The following is a 16,829-nucleotide window of genomic DNA, read 5'->3' as shown; positions in this document are numbered from 1 at the left end:
TAAGGTAGGAAGGCCTACTTCTTGGTGGTTGTGAAGATGTGAGATTGGGTGCTGGCAAATAATCAAGTACCTGAAACTAGATGCTCATCTTGTGAGTAAAGGGAAGGCAGGACTGATAAAATATGGCAGCGTCTGAAAACTGGGCTGAAAAGCAGCAGGATACAGTGGGCGGTTTGAGTCAGCATTGAAGCATCAGCTTGATGGCCCCAAGCAGGACACATACAAGTTGGGGATAAATTGAATAAATGAAGCATGTGGAAGCTGGTGCAAAGTTTTTAGGGCCCAGGGCTGAAACTGACTTCCACCTGCCCACTCATCCCAGCTAATCCTGCTGGACTGCATCATGGGTCTGCGAGAGGCAGTCTGGTGACGACCAGGCCCAGTTCTGAAACCCCATGGCACTTGTTACATCACTTTAATGTGTACTTTTTAACAATCTACCTATCTCAAAGGCTCTACAATAAGCATGTTTCAGGGGCACCTTGGCGGCTCAGTGGTTGTCTGCCTTTGGCTCAGGTCATGGTACTGGGGTCAAGTCCCACATCAGGTTCCCATGGGGGGAGCCTGTTTCTCCCTCTGCCTGTGTCTCAGCCTCTCTCTGTCTCTCTCATGAATAGATAAAATCTTAAAAAAAAACAAAAACAAAAACAGCAGCATGTTTCATGTCCTAGTTGTTTAGCAAAACAAGTAAATGTTTGGTTGCTTTCTTAGGCTCAGTTATTTTAAAGATTTTTACTTATTTGAGAGAGTGCGTACACGCACATAAGCAGGGGGAGGAGCAGAGGGAGACTGAGAGACAGACTCCCCACTGAGCAGGGAGCCCAGTGTGGGGCTCAATCCCAGGACCCCAGGATCATGATCCATGCCGAAGGCAGACACTTAACCAACTGAGCCACTTGAGCGCCCCTGAGGCTCAATTATTTTGATTAAAATAGTAACTTCAAGAATGTTACTCAAAAGCTGAGCCTGTTTCCTCATCAGTATAATGGCATCATTTCGACCAATATTCCAGTTCTGGGTCAGGCTCATGAGATATTTATGGAAAGCTTAGTATAATGCTTGGCAAGGTAATTACTTCAAACCATCAAGATTAGAACATTATTCACTTATAAAAAGTTTATATAACTGAAGATGTATAATTGATTTATGACACATTCTATGAGGGCGCCAGCTTGGGACTGTCATCGCCCAAACCAAAACAATTTACAAACAGCAATCACCACCCAGTGGAATATCTGTCATAATCTCCTGCGGCATGGCCCTCATGAACAGCAAACCCACTCTAGCCTTCAAAGACCATGCCCTGCTTTGCCTTTTACGAGTGATTTGTGTCTCTAAGGGCAGCAGCTGGGTCTGGCACACAGCCAGCAGGCACCCACACCTGTACAAATGGACATCTTATGGGGACCTCCATCACACGCTGACACATCCCCAGGACAAAACCTCCAGGAGAGGATCATGTCAAGTGGTTCTAAGAACAAAAATATCGAGGACATTCACCCTCTAACAGGACTATATGATGAATGATGCTCAGGAACAAACTAAGGAGCCCTGATTATGAACTCCAGATAGTAAACTGCTGTTGCAAACCCTTCCTCTCCCAAGAGCTCCTGGGGGAAGGCACAAGGGCTGTCAATCACGATGTAAGCATGTGACGAAGGTAGGAGACTAAATGGTTAGACTTTATTCCACCTTCAAACCTCAACAATAATCAGACAAGCATTCCACTGGGCATCCAAAGCCTTCTAAGCTCAGTGGAATCACAAACTCCAGCTTCACGTCATCATCTGGTTTAAGTTTCTTCCTCTGAAAGACACAAAATGTCAGAGAAATGAGCCATGTCCTACTGGTGCCCTGCTTGTGATTTTTTTTTTTTTAACCACCTCCACTTGGAAGTTCAGCCTTTTGAGAGCTTGTTTGGAGGTTCTAGCAGGGGAGCGCAGCTACTCGTATACCCTTGACCGAAGAACGGTCCTCCTCTATCGGGGATGGTCGTCCTCTTCGACCGAGCGCGCAGCTTCGGGAGGGACGCACATGGAGTGGTGAGGGAAGAAGGGGACACCCGCCTAGCCAGCCAGATCAGCCGAATCAACCCTGGCGATCAATGGGGTGACAGATGTCGCAGCCCGATCGCCCTCACATCCAAGTTCAGCCTTTTGGACTGTTGTGGGGCTAAGGGGAATTTCCTTCAGTCACCAGCTGGAATAGCAGGCACGAGGCAGCTTTGAGCTTGTGTAACTAGCACAGAGCATCTTTTCTCCTTCAGACCACTGGCTAACCATTCCACTGCCTTTCTCTAGATGCTTCTTCCTCACTCTAGCCTCTCAAAGGCCACTCTTCCCCTGAGCCCCTCAGGTGATCTAAAGGCTCTTAAAACAGCTTCTGGCTCTATAGAGTGAAGGCTTCTCCAAAATCTAGTCTCAGGGAGCTCTCCGGCAGTTCTATACCAGGGCTACAGAGCTCAGTCCCTAGCTAGCCTATAGCCACCCCGGACCTCAGAAAGAGGCCTGCTACACACACCTTCCTCCTCTTCCTCCTCCTCCTCTTCATCCTCGTCATCCTCATCGGAGCTGAATGTGCCATCAGGCAGGCTGTAGACGCGGATGACCTGCTTGTTGGGGTCCTTGAGGATGAGGTACTTGCCCTCCTCGAGTTTCATGCAGATGTCAATGACGCAGCGCAGGATGCCCCAGGCGTTCTCCACACTCAGGTTGATCTGGCTGGCAAACTCATTGGGCTTGAACTGCTGGGTGCCCAGGATGACATGGCGTGAGGAATCTTTCACGTGGTACCGGGACACATAACTAGTGGGAAGAAAGGGGTGTTGGTGGTGGGGGTAGGCCCGTACAGAGGCACAGCAACACCCAGGGCCAAATAATCAGTTCTTCCCAAGGGAGAGGGGAGAGGCAAGCCCTGCTCTCCCTGCCCACAGACCCCTCCTTGTAGCAGATGCATTCATGACCCCTGGACACAAAACTCACCCAAGCTTGAGATACTCAGATCCGGCCAGCAGAGCACAGCAGGTCCATCGGGCCAACTTGTAGCTGTTGTTTTTCAGCTCAGTGGCAATGACAGCCCCTCGCTGAGAGTCCAGCTTCTGACGCCAGTCAACGCCGTTACAGTGCTGTGGAAGGCAAGCCCAGCACAAGAGTGAGGGGGGCTCCTCCTGCCCGAGGCCTGGGACTTCCTCCAGCAGAGAAGGAACTCCCTTGTGGGCTTGACTTGGGAAGTGGGTTAGTCTGCAGGTAGATCCCAGGTAAGACTGTCACCTCTAAAACAGCAAAGACATGGTCCCTCTGCACGCAGCCTCCCACACAGCAGGTACCCAGCAAACTGTAACTTCTCTTGTCTAGACAAGGACACATCTTTTACAAGTGAACAAGTACCATATGAATGTCAAGGACAAGCGTTCAGCATGTGTTGTGTGGTAAGGAATGGTTCCATGGAGGAAACAGGATAGCTAACCAAGGGGAGGACATGGACAGAGGCTGGAGTTGGTGTGATCTGAGAGAGACAGGGAAAGACAGGCCATAGGCCAGGTCAGCCTTGCATGGAGGTGGAGGCCGGAGTCTGACCCTGTGTATATACATGTGCATAAAAAGGGATAATCTTCTCCAACCACCTCTCTCATACATGTAGGAACTTGGGACTCTGAGCGAAGTGACTAGTTGAGGGTCACATGGCAGAGATTCTCAGATTGCCTTGGTTCATGGAAACCAGAGGCTATAAAAAATACTAGAGTTCTTTTAGAAGCTAGGCCTAAAAAATTCAGAGATAAATGTATTTCCCTCAAAAATCACCCTTATGAGATTGCTGTGGCATTTCATGAGCCTCTCCACACATCTGTGCTGGACAGAAGCAGCATGGGGGGGTGGGTGGAGGAGGGTGCTCAGGAGGTCAGTAAATATGCAGTAACAGGCATGATTAACAGTGTCCTAAACTGGAGTGATGTTGGCAGAACCAAGGGAGAGGAGATGTTCGAGGCTGAGCCTAAGGGAGCAGGGGAGAAATGAAGACATTGGGAAAACAGATTTCAGCAGAATAACAATGGAAAAGGAATCAGAGCAGATCTGAGGAATCACTATTAGAATTCAATGTTGAGGCTTCGAGTAGGCACAATTCTAAGATGACCCCCAATGGCCCCTTCCCACGTGTGCATGGCTCCGTGCGGCTGAGGAAACATCATGCCCACAATTATGCTACCCCTTCTATGTCTAAGGTTTTCTGTACATATACTTAAAGTCCTTTAACAAAGGGAGACCACCTGGGTGGGCCTTACGTAACCATGAGTCTCTTAAATCCAGGTGTAAGCCAGACACAGATGTCGGAGTTTGGAGGCAGGAGAAAAGTGCTGTGCTGTTGCTGATTTGCAGATGGAGGGGACCCCGGGGCAAGGAATGTGGGTGACCTCCAGGAGCCAAGAAGCCGCAGGTGACAGGTAGCAAGAGAATGGGGATGCTCAGTCCCACAATGGCAAGGAACCCTGAATTCTGCTAAGTAGAATGAGCCTAGAAGTTTCTTCCACAGCCTTCAGATTCATGTTAAGCCTGTAATTTGTTACAGAGCAAAAGAAAACTAATGTGAGGTGGTATACAGAAATAATGGTGGCAAAAAGAGCTCCCTGAAAGAAGGATCCATTGGAGGTCAAAAAGGAGGAGAACCAGCAGAGAAAACAAGTGAAGGGAGGGAAGAAACGTATGGGTCCAGGTAAGGTAGCAGCACAGGGGGGCAAAGCCACATGGCTACAGTGATGCCAAATGCTATGGGGAGGCCTGGTGGAAAGTCTAGGATGAGGCCACTGGCCCCAGAGCTAAGTTTGTAGCAAGGCTTCTGGTGTGCTCTTTCATCAGGTGACAGAGGCTGGGGAGTGGGAATTGGTGGTAAATGCTAGCCCCAAAGCTCTAATGAAGGCAGAGCAAAATGGCCCATAGACTCCATCTCATCAGACCCTGTTTGACAGAGGCTCAGCCTGAGCCGTCCTTCCCATGGAGGACCCTTTATTTGGTACAGCAGCCCCAGGAGCACTGCCACCCACTGTAAAGTCAGGCACATAAGCCTGGGCAGCTTCAGGAAGGGGAGCAGCCCAACAATCACAGAGCACTAGCGTGAGAGGGCAGCAGAAGCAGGAAAGATGAAGGAAGCACGTTTCTTTCAAGAGGCCTCCTGAAGAGCCAAATCTTCACTGATCTGAGAATCTCTGAGTTCAAGAAGTGAAGGAGTTGGAAGAAGAAACCAAAAGGTTGGAGAGAAGGTAGTGGCTGCTTTCAGTGAAAGAACAGATCAAAAGAAGAGCTCCGGGGCTTTCAGGAAACCCGCCAACCCAGACGATGAGAGACCAAACCCCCATGCTTGCAGAGGGCAGAAGCCAACAGGAGGGCAGACTGGAACAATTTCAGATGAAATCCCATGAGAAGGCAGTTACTACCGCTTCCTATGTGCAAAATAAGAAAACTTCTTAAACTGTAACCACATTCTTTACACATACACACAAATCTCCTCAATGAGGAATTATGGGGAGGAAAAACTCAGATGGGGAAAAAAAAAATTCCTGGTAGCTGTGTGATGCCCGGGGGGGGCATGAGACCAAGGCTCAAACGCTAACCAGGGAGTTCGCCAGGGATGGCACACCCTGCAGGAAGAATGGCTAGGGTGACCAAACGCGCCTCACCCTGGAATCCCACTCGTTGAGTGTCTTGATGTTGATGAAGGACACTTCCCCGTTGGCTCCAGTCATGACACCATCATGTTCACAACGCACAATAAGGTCAATGTCGTCTCCAAGTTTCCACCTGCGGTACCTGCAGAGCCAACAAGGAGCCCGTTTGGTACCCAAAGCTCCCGGGTTTCAGAGAGGCCGCCCTGCCCAGGTGGCTGACATACCGATAGGCGACAGAGGCGACTTCGTTCTTGTCCATGTCGTCCTCCACAAATGGGTTTGGGTTAGGGAAGTTGTATCTTTCCTTCCCCTGCCAACAGACAAGGATGTCACGAGACAGCAAGCACCCGTGGCTGAGCCCATGGACCAGCCCTTGCACTCAGCTTACAGTCCTGGCTGGCTCCCTGCAGCCCTCGAGGGGGCAGTGGGCTCCACATGCACTATGTCGTGCGGCTGCTTACTCCTCCCAACTTCAAGCACAGACCCCCTGTATCTGAATTTGCAGCCATGACTGACCCCTGTCCTGTTTCACTTTTCTAGAGTACATGCCACCACTCGACATGACATACGTTTGTTTAGTTTACTATCTTTCCTTCTCCATTATAATGAAGCCTCCTAAGGGCAAGAACTTTGCTTATTACTACTAGATTTCCAGCACCTAAACAGTATATTGTATGAAACAACATGTTTGTCAAATACCTGAAAGAACCTATACATCCTGTCTGGCTGAGACAGGTATGCTTAGTATTTTAACCCTACAGAGAAGAAACATACCACACACCACAAAGCTCTGAAGTGGTGAATCTAGGGTTCAGTCAGGCAGTCTGACCTCAAAGCCACAGCTTGGAGCTCTTCTGTGACAGGAAGAGACCATGCCTGCCCTGGCTCAGTCCCACAACCCCACAGCCTACCACAACACAGATATTCAACAGAAGGGGACAAAAGAGAAGCTGGTGCCCAGATGCTCTCTCCACCTTACCATTCTCAAGCACTGCTGGGAGAAGTTGTGATTGATATAGGTTGCTTCCATGGCCAAGTTGCGGGGTGAATTGAAGGAATTGCCTTCATCTTGTGGGGGCTCATTGGCAGTCTCACTCACTGTCAGGAGGTCTGGAAAAGTGGCAGCGTGGTCACCCACCAGCAAAACCGAGTCATCAACAATGTGCCTGGCACTGCAGGGAGGGGCCACGATCCCAGCAACACAGGCCCATCCTTCCAGCATCTGCTAACCCAGCTCTCCCAAGCGCAGGGTGCAGAGGCGAGGAAGCAGGAAGCACTACTGGGTAACTTCAGATCCTCTCTAACATTAAATTCAAGCACATCATAAGACACCGATCCCCTTTCAGTCCCTTTGGATTCCTCAAAATAATATCTGATTTTGTCAGCTTTTTAACAAAAAGAAGGTCCTAAGCCTCTGGTGTGGAATGTAATTATATCGTTCCACCTCACTGCTATCAGATTTCAGTGACTTGGTTTCCCTTCATGGTGTGTCTATACGCATTTATGTTGTTATAAAATACATGCACATGTAATCTTCCCTTTATAAATACACTGAAATAAAGGTAAAAGAAGCATTAATTTAAAGAAAACATGGAATAAATGTTAAAGGTGGTATGGAGCATTGACAGAAGCCAGGAAAGTGCCATTCAAATGAGTAACACCTGCACACACAGTACTGGGGCTATGGGAGGACTCAGAAATCTGGCACCTTGAGGAGGTAGTGCATGACAGGCCTTCGCTGAGGAGGCCGGGAGGGATTCAGCTGCAGCCATCAGTGCTTGTGAGGACACAGACCACTTCCCGTCCACTCCCTAGTAGCAGGGACTTGCTCGAAACCAACAGAACACCTGACACCTTGTGCTGCTCCCAGACAGGCTTCTTACCAAAATCAGAGTTGTCCCTTTTATCAAAGAAGAGCTTGGACCCAACTCTTTGCACAACAATGTCCCAGGAATACACGGAGCGGGTGCAACTCATCAGTGTGGCCAGAATGGCATCAGTGGCAAACACATTCCCCTGGGTTTTTGCCAGCTGCAAAGAGGACAGAGAGAAAGAGAGATGTGAAGATACACTTAGGCCAAACAGCCCACGTGCACGGAGGACTCCCCTGCAGGGAGCTTTCTTGCCCTCAAGCACATGTGCACACCCCTCTACCTGTCTTAAGGGGTGAGTCCGGCAAACCAGCCCACAAGCTTCCATGGCCAGTCACCACCCTGGGATACAGGGACTGCAGCTCTCTGAGCACTTGCCATATTCCAGGATGGCACCTTGCAGTGCTTTCGTCCTGCCTCCAGTGGCTGGTGGTAAGCGCATTCAACCCATCTCATGGGTAAGCAAAGAAGGCCTCAGGTAGGTGGTGCGGGGGACCCCGGGAGAGCTGGGATTCGAGTCCACCTCTGCGTAACCCCAACATTATGGTGTAGCCAGCAAGGTGCCTGTATTCCCATCTAGTCCTGTCCCGTTTGGGAGCATCTTGTCTAAAATGGTTTCTGAGGTCCCATGATCCATGGATGTGCCTGTGTACTGTTCCTTCTGCAGCCTCAACTGTAGAAGCCAGCAGCACTCCTTCAGGGTGCCCACCTTTCGGATGACAGGGTCGTCTGTGGTGGTGACAGTGTGGAAGATGCGCTTGATGCTCCGCAGCGGCTTCTCACTCCTCGTGGTGATGCGGTCGAAGGCTTTATCGTAGTACTCCAGGGCCCCACAACACTCGCTGACAGGACAGCGGAGAAGACACACAAAGGAAACGGGAAGATCATCAGCTGCTTTCGTTATTTTTTTGTTTGTATTTTAAAAGCCATTATAGAAGGGTGCCTGGGTCGCTTAGTCCACTAAGCAGCCAACTCTGAATTTTGGCTCAGGTAATGAACTCAGGGTGGTGAGATCAAGCCCATATCAGGCTCCACACTCAGCAGGGAGTCAGAGCCTGCTTGAGATTCTCTCTCTCTCCTTTTGCCCATCCCCTTGGCTTGTGTGCTTTCTCTCTAAAATAAATCTTTTTTTTTTTTAATTTAATTTTATTTATTTATGATAGGCACACAGTGAGAGAGAAAGGCAGAGACATAGGCAGAGGGAGAAGCAGGCTCCATGCACTGGGAGCCCGACGTGGGATTCGATCCCGAGTCTCCAGGATCGCGCCCTGGGCCAAAGGCAGGCACCAAACCGCTGCGCCACCCAGGAATGCCTCTAAAATAAATCTTAAAACGAAAAGACATTGAATCCAAACTCTTATCCAGAAATCTAAAAAATAAGAAATGGTTTCTTTGATGAGAACAGAAGACAAGTTCTCAGAGTTCACTCAGGGCCCATCCCCTAAGCTCTGGATATGGCCCCACAGAGCAGCATGAACAAAACTGATTGACTCAACCTCCACATTTTAATGACACGGTGACTGAGGCCAAGATGAAGAGACAGGTAGTTCTAGAGGCCTCCAGATGCACTGACTTCTAACCTGGTACTCCGGTCCCCACTGACATCGATCTGCTACTTGAGGTAAACAGCTCTTTGTAATGTCAGGAAAAGCTTTGCTTCTGACAAACTACTCTCTCTTCTTGCCAAAAGAGCCACACAACTTGATTTTATTTTTCTTTTGCTCACGATGCCAGGAAGTGGAAAGAAATCTCTCAAGTTTAACATCAGCGAACTTCTTTCTACTAGTCTCGCCTTAGCCTTGATTTTTAAAAACACATCTATTAATCTTGTGCAATGTCTTAGCAGCTTCAAATTCTCTTTTGGAAATACTATGGCTTAGGAACATAAGTCACCAGCAGCAGGTCCACACACCTAAGTGCATGGCGGAAGGTAGCAAACGATGCCACTTACATGTCCTGTGGCTCTGATACTTCCAAGTAGCGCATCTTCATTAACTGAGGAAAGTCCATTTCTTCTTTTACCTCCCAGTCACTACGGACTTCAACTGAAGAGTCTCGGGGTTTCTGCAGTGCAAAACCAGTGGAGGGAAAAGAATTACAGCTAGGGCATAACACAAGCAGGGTTTTTAGTCAATAAATCTCTTCAGAACATTTGCCATGTGTTGGCTGCTTTATAAAAGAATCCCTGACTCTTTGGAGTTTATGATCTAGAAAATGACTGAAGGGGTCAAGAAATAAAAATCAATCAGGACTTTTACTTGAAGGTGATGTCAGCACCCAGGGAACACCAGCTCTTTCATGTGTATGTATTTCAGAAAAGAAGCTTTAGCAGTTTTTTATTTCTCTCAGGACATTAACACACAACGAGCATCGTGTCCAGCAAAATCTTAATTGCTGCCACTGGAGCTTCTCTCTTGCTTACGGGTGTCTTCTATCCTCACAGTGCCCACAATAAGCACCTGTACACGAATGCTTACGGCAACATTTTTCATAACAGCAAAAAGTGGAAACCATAGTGAACCGATAACAAAACGTGGGATATCCATACAAGTTCGGCTGTAAGGAGGCATGAACAAACACCACGAGGTGGATGAACTATGAAAACATGCTCAGTGGGAGGATCCAAACACAAAAGACTACATGTTGTAGGATTCTGTTTATGTGAAATGTCTAGAAGCACAAATCCAGAGACAGAAGGGACTGGTAACAGCCAAGGGCTGAGGAGAACAAGGACTAAGTGCTGAAGGGTACCGGGCTCTTTTCAGAATGAGGAGAATGTTCCGAGACTGGCTGCAGTAACACTGGCCCGTATCTGTGAATGTACCCAAAACCACCGAACTTGTATGCTTTAAGTGGGTGGATTGTATAACATGTGGATTTTGTTTCAATAAAATGGTTATAAAACCAAATAAACCAGCAAAATTGAGTTTCTAGAGAAAACTCGGGTGTGGATACACTACCTGTGACTTCTGGTCCCACTTCTGCCTCACTCCGAATTGTTTCTGGAATTTTTTCTGCAGCCGTATGCGCTCTCTAGAAAGGTAAAAAGATTGTGCTCTGGGTGCAGACCTTTAAGTCAATGGCTTCTCAAAAGGCAGAAGCTGCCCTTCTCTTCCACTAAACCTCGTCCTCAACATCAGGACTTCTTGCAACAAAGAAAACAGGGGCTTAGTGAAAAAGAGTCTAGCAAAAGCATGCCATGTTAGAATGCTAGAAGTACGCTGCTCCCCAGTGCCGAGCAGGTAGGCTTTGCCCCCCCTGCAGAGTCTACTGGCAGCCCCAGCCTGGGGCAGGGCTGCTGCATGACACAACTCCCAGGGCCCAGTGTGAAGGATGCCCCTGGACTTGTGCCACAGCAGAACCGAGCCTACGTGAGCCCCAGGGCTTGACTTACTTGCCCTCATTTCCTACCAGTGTGCATGGCCACTGCCAAGTACCATCCAGCTCCTCTATCTGCCAAGAATAGCCCTTGGAGGACGATGGCAGGCTAAACCAGTGGTTTCCCTGGAATCAGGGCGGTTTTGTTTTGTTTTTTTTTTTTTGCAATTATGGGGAAGACAACCATCCTCCTGCTTTGGCTCCGTGATTTCAGAGTACAGTCAGTCTTGAAGAATAGCGTGTTCCAGGAAGATGGAAAACCTCACCTCTCTTTCTGCTTGGCACTCTTAGGCAAGGTCTGCAGGTTGAACTGCAACATATTCCGTCGATCTTTGTCTCTGCGGAGGTTCCGCTGGGAATTAAGAAAAAACACCCATGTCAAAATCTTGGGGATTTGGGGATCCCTGGGTGGAGCAGCGGTTTGGCGCCTGCCTTTGGCCCAGAGCGCGATCCTGGAGACCCGGGATCGAATCCCACATCGGGCTCCCGGTGCATGGAGCCTGCTTCTCCCTCTGCCTATGTCTCTGCCTCTCTCTCTCTCTATCATAAATTAAAAAGAAAAAAAAAAAATCTTGGGGATTTGACAAAAGGCAGTGCTCAATGGGAGCACTTGCGTTTAGCTTAGACATACATTTGCACGTTCTTTATTGAAGCAGGCTTACGGGCTTTTATTAGAGTTACAGTTTGCCTCTTTACGTAGTAAGATGCAGCCCGACTGGACCTTCCACTTAATAAAACCTGCACACTGCAATCAAATGAGGCAACAGGCCCCTTTTCACGTGACACAAACACCTTCTCTTAGCACAAAGGCATGATGCCCTAGCCACTGGGCAACAAAAACTGAGACTATCTGAATGCCAGGGTGGTTCATTTGGTTAAGCACCTGCCTTTGGCTCAGGTCACGATCTCAGGGTCCTGGGATCAAGTCCTGCGTTGGCTGTGCTCAGTGGGCAGCCCTGTTTCTCCCTCTGCCCCACCCCCTCACACCCCCGCTCATGCTCTTTCTCTCAAATAAATAAAACCTTTAAGAAAAATGCATCTTTGGACCCAGTGTAAGTTTACTTTAGCACAACGTGTCACTGGTCAGCTACCTGACAGTCACTGGAAGACCTATGAGAATGCACTTTCCTCTCACCAGTATGCACAAGGTGGCAACCAATGGTAATGGCTCCAAGATGGTAAGATTGCTGGCCCTTGGCCTACCTGTGCAAATCGCATCCGATTCCGCTGGTAGGCAGTCTTCTGTGTGCGTGCTGTGTCCACCAGTTGGAAACTAGTTTCATCCTCTTCATGGAAATAAGCATACTGACTTCCACCACCAAACTGAGAGGAGTACTTATCTGTAAGCAAATGCAGTGATGTGTAACAGCTACCACCTACAGACTTTACACACATGCTGGTGTAAAGCCCTGCTACTTAAAGTGTGCACTCAGGATCCTTAGCAGAAGCGCATGCATATGGACTCGCCCCAGATCCACTCAATCAGAGTCAGCCTCTTAAGAAGATCCCAGGAGATTCATGTGCACATTCAAGTTTGAACAGTTCTGGTCTAAAGAACTTTTTAAGTCAAAAGAGAGTCTGAGGACCTCAAGCCCTTTTCACACCCTGCCTTATTCTGTAAGAACAGGAGTTAACATTTACTCTCCCAGAAGGGACAAATATGTGGCATGCATAATGCAAATATGCAATTATCTGCATCAACTGCCTAATGGGTTATGATATACTTTACTGTTGACCTCAATCCCGATAAACTTAACTTAGTATTCCAACTAGCCACTTCCAACAATCTCAACTGGCACAGAAAAACAAACAAACAACAACATTTAGTCCATTTAGTCCATCAGGATCTTAAAATCTGGAGTCTACTGACTGGCTTCAAAGGTTCAGTAACTCCCAGGCACTGGAGTGCAAAAAGGGAATGAGTTCAAGGATCTGTGAAAAGGTTCATGGCTCCCTAAAAGTCGGAGGAAAAAAGTTCCACTATGACAGATTAAACCTCTTTAATGAACAATCTAAGTTTGGAGGCCATTAAAAAAAATGTAGATATTGTCTACAGTTCAGACTATGCCCTTAAAAACCATGAATTATCATTAGCATTTTGTTCCTGTTCTAGAATGCTTTTGGATGGAGGTTACTAGAAAAAGTAACAATCCTCCCAAGGCCCTGATCTGGGTAGTCAGTTGAACACTTACTCGTGTACCTCTTATCTTGGTATGTGGCACCTGTCCAGTCTGCAACCTGTAAAAGGAACAAGAGAAGAAAGAGCACACAGGTCAATCAGACATGCTTCTCCTAACCCAGAAACCCCTGTAAGTGAAGACATAGTCTGGGAACAATGTAAGAAGGACTGGCTCCCAAGGCCTTTGTAAGTGCTCAGCTTTCCAATGATGACTGCAAGTACCCAGATGTGAGAACCTTCCCCAGCTGGTGTCCCTATAAGGAACTCACAAGTTATGCTTTTGAGACAATACAATTGGAATTAACTAACAGAGAGTAGTAGCTATAGCTTAAAAGATTTCCTTTAACAGGTGAGTACCTTTCCTAGCCGATCTCCTTTGCTGAACGGCTGGTAGGGCATATCCCGAAACTGCTCGGGCACCGCACAGGGACCCCAGCCTGATGGGTTGTCCTGGATCACGGGTGTCATGAACTTTGCCATCTTCTAAAACCTTAAAATACAAATAATGTGAGTAGCTTCATGAAGAAAGGCCTCCAAACACAAAAAGCCTACTGAGGTAATCTAAGACACAATGATAAAATTCAAAAAGCAACATACAATATGGAACACCCAACTGTTGAGCTCTACTAACTATTTTCCTATAGATAATATTGGAAATACTTAGAAGACCACTAACAAAACCAAATTACCATATTGCACTGATTCTGTGACACCCGCTTTTCCCACTATAATGTTTTTGAAATGAGGCTGCATCTTATGCTTGATAGGCTGTCTTAATTGGCAGGTGTTCTTTTTTAGTGCTACATAACGTAGTAGTGCTTTTTAAACCAAGTGGTGTCTTAGATTTGATGGAATGAGTAACCTTGTCTCAAGTGTAATAACCTCGTTCTAGTTTCAGAAACACTTCTGCCAAGGTATACAATTTGTAGCTTCCTCAAGCCTTGTCTTTTCATCTGTAAAATGAATCAAGACCCTACAAGATCATTGTGAAGGCCTTGATAGTTACATGTAGGAGAATGGTTTAATTTTAAAATGCCACACAATTACACTTGGGACTTGCAAAAATACATTTACATGCAGAGTGCTGAGAAAAAAGGAGTCCATAAATATATCTTGATATCTAACTTTTCTTTCTTGTTTTTCCAATTTTCTATCAATATAAATCCTTATGCAGAACAAGTGGACACAGAGCCAAGTTAAAAGCTGGTCAGAAAGCTGAGGTTACCATAAACCCTAGGTCATAAAAGTGGCCATACATCACATGTTTGTAGATATTATCAGTACCAGTTATTGTTCTTGTCTACCCTGCATAAAGTCAGTGAATGCCCCCAACAATCCTGAGGGAGCTAGTGTCATCTCCACTTTTCAGATAAGAAAACTGAGGCACACACAGAAACTAAGAAATTGTTCAAATTTGCAATGCTAGTTGATGAAAAATTGAAAAAAGCAGTCTGGCTGGAACCCACACTCTGCGTAATGCTATAGCTCCTCCCAAGTGAGTAAAAGCCAGGGGCTACAGAGCAGATCTTTGCCTGACAGTTCCGATCAAAGACCTATGCACTTATTATCCATCTGTCGTAATCCTCAGGTTGAGTTCCCAGAGGAAAATTCATTTCGGGAGCCTGGAGAGTAACCACAGGGAACAAACAGGTACAGCGACTGTAGTAAGTTCTCCTCCGTGTCCCATACTGGGGAGAGTCAGGCTTCCTACAGAAGTGACACCGGGAATCAGAGAGCAACAGGGAACGTTCCTGAGAGCTCCCTCCTCCGATTCTCAGCTTAAGCTATACTAGGGGAAGAGGACTGAGAAGAGGGGTGGCAGTTTCACGACGATTCGTGTTAAAATGAGTATTTATTGAGCTCCTACGATGTGTCAGACACTATGCTAAAGAAGTGAACAGCACTAACCACGCCCACACGCCCTTTTTGGAGATTAAAATTTTGCAGCTCGGCCAATTAGGTTGTCCATCTGCCCACTGCTTCAAAATACAGTTGATTTCGAGGGTTGTCTGTCTTAAGCCCAGCATTCTTCCCATTGTTACAGCCGGGGAGCAGCCCGAGAAGAAACGGGGCTTTAGGCCGTACCTAGTAACACACTAATGATATTTTAAAAATCTGGTTGTTCTGCCACAGTTGACAAAGGAAACAGACCCAAGGCTTGGCATGCATTTTCCAGCGGGTGGGAGGAAGTCCCTTGGCTTCAACACATGTAAAGTAAAAGTGAGCAGGATGGAACCAGAAGCAGAAACAGCCGGTCGGGTGCGCCGGTGACAGCAGTACCGGCTACAGGGGACGGGGAGACCGCCTCAGATCAGACCAGACCTGCGCCGCCAGCGCCGTCCATTTCACAGAAGAGGGAAGAACCTTTGGGCTGGGAACCCCTGGGAGCAGGTCGAGCCCTGCTCAGCCTGGAGCCCCCCATAACCTTCACACAAACTCGGCGAGCCGCAGGCCCCTCTGAAGGCCCGGAGACCCAACGGCGCTAAGAGATATTGTCAAAGTCGCTAAGACCGGGGGACCCCACCCTCAAGGCCGTGCCCCGCATCGGTTTCTGAGTGTGTCGGGCCTCGGGGTCCCCGAAGGCGGAGTCCTGCCCCGCCCAGCGGAGGAGCAGCGGCGGCCACAGGAGTACGGGGGTCTCTTCCGGGAGGCCTCCCCTCCGAAGGCCGGGCCCCCGCAAGCCGGCTCCAGAGACCCGCGGAGCCCTACGGAACACTCCTCTCACCTGTAAAGGCCTCTGCCGGCCCCGATGGCGAGAGATGGTCCGGGCCGGAGACCGCGCACCCGGATGCCCTCCGAGGAACACGGTAAAAAGGGAGGAAAGATGCGCGCGCACCGGCCGGCGCCGTAAACATCATCGGCGCTGTCGTAAACTGCCCTCTAGCTTCCTCCGGAGTCGACCGCGGAACGCACGGGTCGTAAAGCGACGGTCCCCGTCGCACGCCCGGAAGTTCGTCACTGTTCTCTGCGAGGTGGCCTTACGGTCTCCGAGGAGCCCAGACGCCGGAGGTGTGTTTACAGTTACGTCACGGGCGCGTCCGGCGGCGCCCCGAGAGGGCGTCCCGAGTTTTTGAAACGTGGCGGCCGTGCCCTGGAGGCAGGAGGCGGGGAGCGCGAGGGCCGCTCCGCGTCCCTGTGCTTCCCCGACGCTCCGGCGCCTCGGTGTCCACGGGGACCGGGGCTCCGGCCTTTTCTAGCCGTTCGTGGGGCTCGGACCCGAGGCCCAGCGGGCGGAGGTGTCCCAGGGAGCCCGGGCCGCGAGCGCAGGCGGGCTGCCCGCCGGGGTCAGACTCCGCGCACGACGACGCCCGCCGCTGACGTGTAGGAGGCGGCCCCCGGGGCTCGCGTCCGCGGATCGTTCCTCCGCTTCGTCCAGCTGGAGGCCGGGAGCCTCCGTGTTCGGTAGCGGTGGGGACTCTCAAGTGCGCAGTGATGTGCTTGCTGTCCCTTCTGCGACTGCTGGCCTCTGGAATTCGTCCTGGAATCCTAGTCGGCGATCTCAAAAACACCGAAAGAGAATCCGAGGATGTGTTTTTATTCAAGCCGCAGGTCCTTTGCTATCCGGCCGGCTAGGATTCCTTATCAGTCTTCCAGCCTGACCCCTTTATTGGAAAATAGATCCCTTAGATCCGATTTCCTGCTCGGCTCTGCCACTCACTAGCTGTGCAGGCTTCACCTCTCCGGGCCTCAGTTTTCTTATCTGCAGACTGGAGATAATAAATAATATTGGGGCCCTATGAGGGTA

At 49.0% G+C, this 16,829-nt stretch overlaps 1 protein-coding gene across 1 annotated transcript; it reads right to left on the bottom strand.

Moving 5' to 3' along the window:
* Positions 1-1,661: 1,661 nt before the first annotated feature.
* On the bottom strand, positions 1,662-15,939 carry EIF3D (eukaryotic translation initiation factor 3 subunit D). Its single transcript, XM_041757310.1, has 15 exons — positions 15,810-15,939; positions 13,442-13,574; positions 13,098-13,143; positions 12,109-12,245; positions 11,172-11,257; positions 10,488-10,560; positions 9,479-9,591; positions 8,237-8,369; positions 7,540-7,687; positions 6,636-6,766; positions 5,881-5,966; positions 5,669-5,798; positions 2,982-3,124; positions 2,521-2,804; positions 1,662-1,806 (listed from the first exon to the last, which is right to left on the bottom strand). Exons 2-15 carry the CDS (start codon positions 13,562-13,564, stop codon positions 1,793-1,795), a joined length of 1,647 nt encoding a protein of 548 aa, XP_041613244.1. The 5' UTR covers positions 13,565-13,574; positions 15,810-15,939; the 3' UTR covers positions 1,662-1,792.
* Between the last annotated feature and the right edge of the window lie 890 nt (positions 15,940-16,829).

This window comes from Vulpes lagopus, chromosome 5 (assembly GCF_018345385.1).
Source record: "Vulpes lagopus strain Blue_001 chromosome 5, ASM1834538v1, whole genome shotgun sequence".
NCBI classification, from domain to species: Eukaryota; Metazoa; Chordata; class Mammalia; order Carnivora; family Canidae; genus Vulpes; species Vulpes lagopus.
Note: the sequence above shows the minus strand (reverse complement) of the source record. Positions and strands in the feature narration are given on the sequence as shown.